This window comes from Stylophora pistillata, chromosome 7, assembly GCF_964205215.1.
Source record: "Stylophora pistillata chromosome 7, jaStyPist1.2, whole genome shotgun sequence".
NCBI lineage: Eukaryota > Metazoa > Cnidaria > Anthozoa > Scleractinia > Pocilloporidae > Stylophora > Stylophora pistillata.
In genome coordinates, this window is record NC_142525.1 from 26,668,217 (window position 1) to 26,678,290 (window position 10,074).

A 10,074-nucleotide genomic window follows, 5' to 3' on the forward strand; every position below is an offset into this window, starting at 1 on the left:
TAACCGAGAATTTACAATTCATAGACCCAACTATCTGTAACTCTTACAACCATGAATTAATCTTTAGACAAGAATAGAATAAAACCGTGACTGCATGTATGATTATGTCAACAAAGCAAGGTTGATGCATAGCAAAAGCAGCTGTTGCCAAGATCCTTCCGAACAATTTATCCTCAGCGAAGGACTCCAACTCTTTGTAGATAATTACGAATAGCAGAATGAATTTGTGGCTTCCTTTTCCCGTAGAAAAGCATTTGTTTACTCCGGGCGTTAAGTTTGTTGACATTTATTTTAGAGAAATTATATATGCAAGCTTTTCTAAGAAAATGTAGAAATGTAAACCTAATAAAACAGCCAATGTTTCCTAAACTACCGAACTTTAATTTATCCACAGAGCACAGAATTGGTCCAGAATAGGCAGAATTGAAGTAAAGTTAACAAACTTTATCAATCCTCGACGTTGTAAGAGCCGCATCTCTGTACTCGAGCCTTTGAGGCTCGATCGTTGCTTAACCAAGCTTCCCAAATTAAGAACATCAGTATGCATAATTACCTCTCACTGCCGAAGCACAACTTTGCAATTTCTTATTTAAAATCATTTTGCTAACACTTAGTTGTAATTGTTGAATATGAAAGTATCAGAGTAACTATCGACTCTGTGGTAAGCTCTACGCGTACGTGTTGTTAAGTTTGAACTTGGAGAAACATTTGGTGGGTGAATGCTACTATTTCCGTCCATGAGAATAAGGTTTCCTCTAGTACTACTCATTGCTGAGATGCCACTGCTGAATAGATGGCATTAATCGTAAGCCATGGTGATATTAGCAATGAGAAAGCTCTTAAACAATTCGTGACTGAATTTCTCGATATGATCTGCATCTACCATTTATTAGCAGTCGCATCTGGATAGGCCATTGTACTGAAAACGTCCTTTAGAAATGGAATTTGCTAGTAGCTAATATTTTAACAAGAAATTGTAAAACTCTCACCTCCTTTGCTGTCCAACTCGACTTTTTCTCTAACCGAAGTGTCTCTTTCACTCTTTGTTTCATTTCGTCCAACGTTTTCAGCCCTTTGGACGGGATTTTTAGCGACGCCATTGTGGTTGCCATCTCCACGATGTCGTCGATCTTGTCAATGTCTGGTAATGCACTCATGTTGCACACCGATAAATTAAATACTTCTGCTCAAAACTTTGTCAATGTCAGGTTTACAACCTTTGAAAACTCCTCTAAGTTTTCATGATGCGCCGATCACACCTCCTAAGAACGTGTCAACGAGAGCATGCGCACAGGGCAGTCGTGATACATGCCACCTCGCCGATTTCAATGAAACTTTGCCGGTTCAAAGGATCTTACCAAAACTCAAAATGGCAAACTGGTTTCTGCTTTGGCTATTTCAGGGGGGAGATAGACCACCCCACCACGGTTTTTCAAGTTTTTTACTTGTCTAAAAAATGCCCTCAAAATAGTTGAAGTGTAAGAAGCTCTTACTGCAACTGTAACAAATTACTGTGACGGTTTACGTACATATTGGTACATCCTTAATAGACCTACTATACAAGTTTCAATCGATTTGATTGACGGCTTGTCAATCAACAGAGGTGAATAAATTAGTGTGTTTTCACACTTTTCCATTCACTCAAATCAGAGTTAATAGAGGGAACTGGTTATGAAAGCCGGCAAACTTCACACGATAAGAACAATAGTATTATCTGAGAGGGAAAGGGCTGGCTTGCAATACCTAGCAGGTTATGTGCTGCACAATTTGTACAAGAAACATGCAAGAACTGGTACTGTGGAGAGCCAGCAAGCTATGGCAATACTAAAGGCTGCCAAACTTGAGTATATCGATGATTCAAAGCAAAATCTGATTTCAAGTTTGAACCGTGGTGGGCTATGGTCAATTACAGAGCCAGCTCAGAAGATTTTTGTAGTGGCAGAACACTACTTCCGCCAGCTAGCTCAGAAAATGGCTTCACAAGGAATTGACATTGTTACAATAACTCTCAAACTACTAGTGATAGTGATGTTCTTTCTAACTATGGATTGATCATAACTGATGAAAGATGTATTGCATGGCATTATGACTTTGTATGTATGGGTACACTCATTCTCCTTCACAAAGGATGTGATTGAGAAAAGCAAGATCAAAATGAAGCAAACAAAGGGGAAGTCTCTTTGCAAGGACATTAGCCAGAGTTGCTAAGAAAATGAACAAGGGAAGCAAAGTTAAAGCTCTCCATTTATATTTAATTTACTTTTGTGAACAACAAATAGCAAAGTTTTTTACAACATTATTAAGAGAACCTAGTTTCTAATTTTTAGTTCCAAACAATGTAACAATGCCAAAGTAAAACTTTCTCAGGTGAATGTGGAACTTCTTGTAAATACAATCATAGCTTGTTTGAATGGAATTTGGAGGATTATGGAAGACTACTTATGAATTATTTAATTGTAAAAACATGTTATCCCGGTAATCACTGTTTGATTGTGAAAAAGTGGTCTGTTATTTAATATTGGCATTTGTGGATGGCATGCCAATGTTCTTCTCAATTTCACATTAAAAAAACTCCCTAAGCTTTTTGTCATCTTACATTTGTAGGACTGCAGAAGCAAGGCTACAACCTAATTGGCATTGTGTAGTTCCAGAAAATGTCATACTCTGCTTAAAGAAAGGGTTGAAAATTCTTGGGGATGGGGGGATCTCAAAGGCCAAAAACTTCAAGGAAATGTATGAACCTTAATTGCAATTTCCAGAGTGTTGGGAGGGGGTCAGGAAAAATCCCCTCTGTGGGGGAGGTCTGGATAATATTTTTTAGAAGTACATATGACAAAAAAATTAAAACCTCCCTAACAAGGTTTCTAGTTTTAGTCACACAAACTTGACTTTTTTGTTGACCCTGACAAACCTAGAATTCCAATGAAAAATCTAACAAGCAATGTGAAATTCTTTTTCGCTTAAATACTCCGGAATTCCACTGATGAGCATCCTCAAAAGGGACTCACCCTGCAATTGTAGTTGTCTTCAACAGGGTGGTGCATTTTTTTAATAATTGCTCTATTCAGCCAAGTGACTAGCAAGACAAAGGTCAGGAAAATTAATGATCAAGGGAAAAAAATTCTTCTTTTGTCAGGAAATTTCAAAATTCTGTGGCTGTGGCGGTCATGCTAGTACACAGCATTTTTACAGTTTGACTTTTTTTCGGCATGGCAACTTGGCATCGGTAACCTGTTCCCAATATTTCTTCCTATCTTTCCTTCCTTTGGTATTGTCACTCTGACATAAAATGGATCTCTCTATTCTAAAAGTGTTACTATTGTAACCAAACTGATGAAGAACTGAAACCTGTAACAAAATGTTGATTATTAATATGGATGATTTAATAATATAACCACAAATGATTTGGAATAGTTTGAGTAGGGAGATATTTGTCATAGATTACCATTAAAAAAAAATCCAACTGCCTGTGCACTGATCCTGTCAGCCACATTTTGTTATTCTAAACCTATCAACAAATAAAAAGCATCAATAATAATTGGAAATCGGTCAGTACAAAATGCAGACTGCAGACTGCAGATTGCAGACTGCAGACTGGGTATAAAATGCAGACTGGGTATAAAATGCAGACTGAGACCAAAATTGGGTATAAAATGCAGACTGACAGCAAAATTCTCGTTTCGTGCAATACGCGATATATTTTCATCGTTAACTCACCCCCCAGTCATGTAATCGCCTTTCCGAGTTCGTTTCCTTGCAATTTCCTCTCCATATGCATAGACTGTGGTCAGTCTATGTGAACAGTCCGTTTATTTGTTGCGCTGAAACATGACAACACGTTTGATCGTAGAGCCGCCATATTTGATACATGCATGGGCCAGCGGTAATGACAAATAGGAAATCGCTATCGTTCGGGTTTGCTCGGATTATTCAAGATGGCGGCTCTACGATCGAACGTGTTGTCATGTTTCAGCGCAACAAATAAACGGACTGTTCACATAGACTGAGCACAGTCTATGCATATAGAGAGGAAATTGCAAGGAAACGAACTCGGAAAGGCGCTTACATGACTGGGGGGTGAGTTAACGATGAAAATATATCGCGTATTGCACGAAACGAGAATTTTGCTGTCAGTCTGCATTTTATACCCAATTTTGGTCTCAGTCTGCATTTTATACCCAGTCTGCATTTTATACCCAGTCTGCAGTCTGCAATCTGCAATCTGCAGTCTGCATTTTGTACTGACCGAATTGGAAATAGCTTTCTTTTAACATGTTGGACTGAAAATAAAGCGATACTTACATATTTCAATATCCTCGGGTTTGAGGTGTTTCTCGCAAGCGTGTACTTTGTCGTTTTTTATCTGCTCCCTGAAATCCTGGTCGATTTTGCGTGCTTTTATGACTTCTCCGAGCCAGTCGTTGCGCCATTTTCGATGAGCCTCGCCTTTCGCTACAGGCAGCTCAAAAATTCCTATTCCCTTAGATCGTCTGCACGATCCGCAGCCAAGGACGGAGCAGTTGACCCCTGACACACTTATGAATCCTCTTAAGATAATATTTCAGTTAGATTATTTCTAGATCATCCGTAAAAAAAGAATAAACTCGAAGCTAGGCTACTCGCTGGTCGCCATCTTCATATTTTGTGCACCTTCGCGGTCACGTGACCTGCCATAAGCCAACACTAAGAGTTCCATCGTTTGAAGTTCGCCGGCTTTCATAACCAGTTCCCTCTACATGACGAGCTTTATGCGACTTTGAAATTCACAGCTGGGTATGTGTTCTAATTTCCGGGGTAGTCAAGAAAATCGAATTAGCAAAATTACAGATCTGTCATGACTGCACAGTTTGCGGTGGATGAAGGTGCTAAATATATCTTGAGTGCGCTGTACAAATGAAAACCAGATCATGTATCCATAAATGGTTTGTTGTCGACTCTAATTACACTTAATATTTTACAAAGTGCTTCGTCGCGCGTAATACAAAAATTGGCGCGAACGAGATATGGCGGCGAAGCGATATCCTCTTCGCCGAATTTTCGGACTGTCGCTCGATCCAGGCAAAACTTGGTACACTGTATCAAACGACTGGTTTTGTAAATCAAAAGAGTTCATGAGGAGTGATTGAGGACATTGCAGAAGTATGCGTCCGCGATCTGGTGGATGGAAATGGTGGACAGGTCGACCCACCGTGGTTTGGTTCGTTGCTAAAGAAGGACACTGTTAATGTTTCAGCCCTCTTCAGAATAATTAGAAGAGCGTTACGACGAAAAAATCTCGTTGAATAGCTAGTGGTTGCTTCAGATCAATTTAGGTTGGTGAGAGAATTATTAAATTTTCACCAGTTTGACTCGGAAATGGCTGGAAGATCGAATTTTCGCGGCAGCTCAAGACAGCTTGGATCGCTTGGATTGGAGACGCCACTAACTACGCCTGCTACAGTATAGCCGACACAGTGGTCGCGCCTGTCTCTTTTCAGATATAAAGCGACCGCTTAAAGATCTGCTGAGGTTGGATAAATTGATAGGACCTCGTTTATTCATGAAACGAGCTGGAAGACCTCTTACTGGTAAGGGAAATATTTGGGTTATCTAAATGGCTGAATCTAAGATGAACATTTAAATCCACCTTCAATTTGTGCACATACATGTACTGCACGATGCTGCTGCTGATAATGATAACACTGTTTGTTTGTACTGCAGGGAGAGAATTGGAATTGTTCCAATTGATTTAGCTATCACAAAGAAGTTGATTGTTTGGCTAAATGAGGAGAATAAAGTTCTGAAAGAAGAAGGCTTCACTGTTGATGGCAAACATTACAAAGCTAACTTTAAAGGTTGCATTTCAGATTGGATTATGCTTTACATAAAAAATTACTTTTAACCTTTTCAGGTTTGGGTCATATTTTATTAAATATAATTTTTGTAAATTATCATTTTACTTTTATTTTTTTCTTAGTTACATTTGACTATACATGCTTCTTGAAAAAGTCAATGAAAAAAATTTTGTGCTAGCTGGGCATGGACTCAGTGTTGAACTCTGTTTGTTATGTCATACATTAAGGGTAATTTGAACACTTTTTCCCAAAAAAAACAAAAACAAAAACTAAACAAACAAAACTTGAGGCTAAGCAGTGTCAATGTTTCTAGAAAACAGGTATCCCTACATCCCCTTCAGAAGGTTTTTGGTGTGAGCCACCTACCCCTTGGAATATCCACTTTGTTCCTTTACCAATTTTAGCATTGAGATACCATTCCCCTTTGTATTCTTAACAGCCTTCCTCTTTGGATGGATACATGTGGATACTATTTGAAGTCAAAACCTTAATCAAGAAATTATGTCTGATCCAAAAGATGACTTGAGGAAGTTAAAACTCTTGAATAGTTGACAGAAGTTAATGATTCAGATCATTAAATGGGCTTCTTTTTGAGTTTTTAATTCTTTTTTTATGGAATGGGCCACTACATGTAGCCACTACTTTTGCACCATTCAAATAATTCACTGTCAGTGTTAATAATTGTCCTTTTCAATTTCAGTTACTGTCTGGCCTTCCTGAAGTAACAGAGAAACTTGGCTTTTTTAAGCTGTGACTCTGTGAGAAATGACATCTCCAGGTACTTTTTGGGAACAAAATATTTGAGCTGGAAACTTTGGTAAGTGTTTGACATGCCTGGAACAGCAGAGGAACTGTGCTTTTCAAACAGCAGCTCTGTGTTCCTTGGGCCCTAAAATGGTAAAATTTCCCTTTCAAACTAATTAGAGGAATTAGTTTGTTGTAAGTAAAAGATTGTTGGTACCACCATTTGGCCTGCCTGAAACAGTAGAGGAAACTAGCTTTTCAGGCTGTGACTCTGTGGGAAATTTATCCCCAGGTGTTTCTTGGGCACTAAAGTGTCATTAATTCCACATGAGCCATTATTGAATTTAATTTGTGTTGAGTAAAAAGACTGTTGATATCACTGTTTGGCCTGCCTGAAACAGCAGAGGAACCTGGCTTTTCAAGCTGTGACTCTGTGGGAAATTTATCCTCAGGTTTTTCTTAGGCACTAAAGTGTTATTAATTCCACATGAGCCATTACTGAATTTAATTTGTGTTGAGTAAAAGACTGTTGGTATCACTGTTTGGCCTGCCTGAAACAGCAGAGGAACCTGGCTTTTCAAGCTGTGACTCTGTGGGAAATTTATCCTCAGGTGTTTCTAGGGCACTAAAATGTTATCAATTTTACTTGAACCATTTTTGAAATTAGCTTTTAGAGCATGAAAAACTGTTGATATCACTGTTTGGCCTGCCTGAAACAGTAGAGGAACTCGGCTTTTCAAGCTGTGACTCTGTGGGAATTTTACCCTCAGGTGTTTCTTGGGCACTAAAATGGTAATGTAATTACACATAAACAAGTCTATATTTTGATTGATAATATCCTAATTTGTAACCAGAGGACAATAATTTTGGAACTTTCGTTCTCTAGAGCAGACAAAAGGTTCACCTATTTTAAGCTGGGACTCTGTGGAAGTCTAATTTTTACAGGTGATTGCCAGGCACTAACAGGGTAATATCATATGAACAATTTTGGTTCTTTATTTTCATATTTTTTTTAGTGAATAAATGTTGAGATCACTGCTTGGCTTGCCTGAAACAGGAAAGGAGCTTGGCTTATCTATCTAGTGATGATTGTATGGTAATTTTTTCCATGTGGTTCTCATTTGCACACAAAAGTGGAAATTATAATGAACTTAACATGATCACTTCAGTCTTCATTCAACTACTTAAAGCAAGCAAAAGAATATTGTTGTTACCTATTCTACAATGAGGCCAAAAGTATTTTTCATACTACATGTATTTGAATCGTTACTGTGAGTGGTTGTCTTAAATATTTCAGTCTTAACAAGATTAAGCCACAATAAAAACTGAATGTCTCATTTGATGGCATCTACATGTATGTGTTTATCCACTGTATGTAGTACAATACAAGTAACTATGAATGTCTATAATAATGGTTTTGATGTTATTCAGTGCCTATATTGTTTCTACCTAGGTGGTGTATTATTGTGATGGAAACCTTGGAGTGACATTTCTTAGTGCTTTGAGAAAGATTAACATGTAGGTAAGCAAGAAAAGAAAAGATATGTTGTCAAAAGAGTCATATATATTTGTCTCTTAGTTACATTGTCATATATTTTATAGATTGGGCTTCTCCCATATAATTCTATTTGTTGAATTCTCAAAAATTGGATACCATATGAATTCACATTATCTAATAGTTCCGTTTCTTCTCCAACATCTATGACTGGTTGTGACTGCAGAGAGGCTTTCTTGGAATTTTGCATTTTTTTTTTTTTTGCAGCTTCTAGAGCAGGCTTGCCCCGACAGATTTAAACAACACCGTTTGTTATTTCTGTGGAGCCAATGAAGGATTTTGTCAAGCACAACTTTACCTTAACTTGGTCAGACAGAGCTCGCTCCACGTCACCAAGGTTGTAAGTTTTAAAGGACATACGAAGAGTTTTGTCCTTTCATATGGGTGGCTTCAGCACGTCGATGAAGGAGAACTCGTTGAGAGGGGGACAACATGGACTGAGTGTCGCTAGTAACATTTTTAGTCTGGGAATTATGGCGACTAATGTTTACAAAAATAAGAGATGGAAGCCTTATCCTTAATACTTCAGAATGCAGTGCACCTCAATCCAGCCAAGAGGCCAGTTTTAGAAAATATAAATATTTTTCCAGTTTAGAAATAGCTGAACCTTTTTGCTGGGTGAAAAAATTTCAAATGAACTTTTTTTCGCCACATTGACCCTCTCGCATGTTAATTTGTAGCATCTTTCAGCTGGCTTTAGGTAACTGTTGAATGTAGAAGCAGGAACCACAAAATAATACGCTCTGCTAAGAGTCAAGGTTACTGTTTTCCTACTCTGATAAGAAAAGCAACTATCGCGCGCTGTATCATCGATCGATTGATTAATGGCTTTGAGAACTATGTTCGTACTAGCTAATAATTCTCTCATAGGTTCGTACTTATAATACTTACTTTTTCTCAAAGATTTCTTTACTAAAAGTGCTCCTGCTTGGCTCAACATAAAGGGAACGACGCACACTTCAATATGGGCGTCTCGTAATTTTTGTTTACGTTGAGAAGATACATTTTCTACATTTTGTGATCTACGGAGCGCACTCGATACTTACCTCATAATGTTGTCTAGACTGACGTGTCAAATTAAATCTGTTGATAGATAGCCATGTGCCGAACCTCACTTCTCAACACCTTTCTAGTGAAAATCCTTCATTAAATTTTTGCCGGTAGAGATGCTACGTGAAGAAAAACTAGACCCCCTCCTGACTTTGCGCCATTCAATAGCGCAAAATCGGTAGGAGTCAAGAAATTCAAAGTCGTATAAAGCTCGTCGTGAACTCTGCTCAAATATTTGGTAACTTTGAGATCAAATATCTCTCCTTGCCAGAAAGCTACAACACCAATTTGAACGCCCCTTTATTGTCCATCATTTCATCTCTGAAGTTCATTAAAAAAACCTTTGAGTACTGCCATACTTTTGTCTGGAATGCCTTTTGAAATCTGCCACTGTGAAAGCTTCTCTCAACTACACCTGTCACGCAATTCTAGCTGTAGGCAGCCATTCAGGCAAGTATACCATCATTAATAGCTCGTCAAACAAGATAATTAATCAAGGAAGCTAAGAAATGAAAGCAACTTTCCAGATTCTGGGTAGAAATTGGAAATTTTGCGTTTAAAGAGAAGCATGCTGGCGAAATATTGATGGGAGAATCGTATCGTTTCTCCCTTCTGTCGTTTATTTTGGAGATTTGCTAACATTAGGCAAATATGACTTTCTTACTTAAAAAAAAAACATTTATTAGTCTTTTATTTGATTGTTTAGCATCATATATTACAATCAAGAGATTGTAACAGGAGAGGAGATTTTAAAGTCATATGCCGCACTCCTGTTGACATACAAGTTTCCGTTTGCAGCACAGTCGAGAGAAGCTGTGCCTTCTCGCTTTAAAGGAAATTTCAGTAACTATTTTAAATAAAGAAATTGCGCTATTATTCCAGAATATAAAA

The 10,074-nt window shown here is 38.0% G+C and overlaps 1 protein-coding gene and 2 long non-coding RNA genes across 16 annotated transcripts in view; 1 reads left to right on the plus strand and 2 right to left on the minus strand.

Moving 5' to 3' along the window:
- The window catches only part of LOC148727288 (uncharacterized), a 20,831-nt gene extending 19,541 nt beyond the window's left edge, over positions 1–1,290 (minus strand). For 2 of the 5 annotated variants that reach the window (XM_088727172.1, XM_088727171.1), the window contains exon 1: positions 990–1,280. In XM_088727172.1, the coding sequence (XP_088583298.1) occupies positions 990–1,157 (168 nt within the window). In that variant the 5' untranslated portion in view covers positions 1,158–1,280. The other 3 variants (XM_088727173.1, XM_088727170.1, XM_088727169.1) reach the window with 3 other exon arrangements.
- LOC148727278 (uncharacterized) overlaps positions 1–10,074 on the plus strand; it is a 215,138-nt gene extending 205,064 nt beyond the window's left edge. The window contains exons 1-6 of one of the 9 annotated variants that reach the window (XR_015989441.1): positions 4,689–5,567; positions 5,701–5,834; positions 6,274–6,337; positions 6,535–6,651; positions 7,595–8,100; positions 8,341–10,074. This is a non-coding gene — a long non-coding RNA (uncharacterized LOC148727278). Of the gene's footprint in view, positions 1–4,688; positions 5,568–5,700; positions 5,891–6,273; positions 6,338–6,534; positions 7,546–7,594; positions 8,101–8,340 lie in introns of those variants that run through there. The other 8 variants (XR_015989443.1, XR_015989444.1, XR_015989440.1 and 5 more) reach the window with 8 other exon arrangements.
- Positions 2,232–4,658, minus strand: LOC148727293 (uncharacterized). Of its 2 annotated transcripts, none has more exons than XR_015989447.1 (3): positions 4,303–4,658; positions 3,446–3,508; positions 2,232–3,348 (listed from the first exon to the last, which is right to left on the minus strand). It is a non-coding gene; the product is annotated as an uncharacterized LOC148727293 (long non-coding RNA). The 2 variants fall into 2 exon arrangements; XR_015989446.1 differs by lacking the exon at positions 4,303–4,658 and adding an exon at positions 3,718–4,058.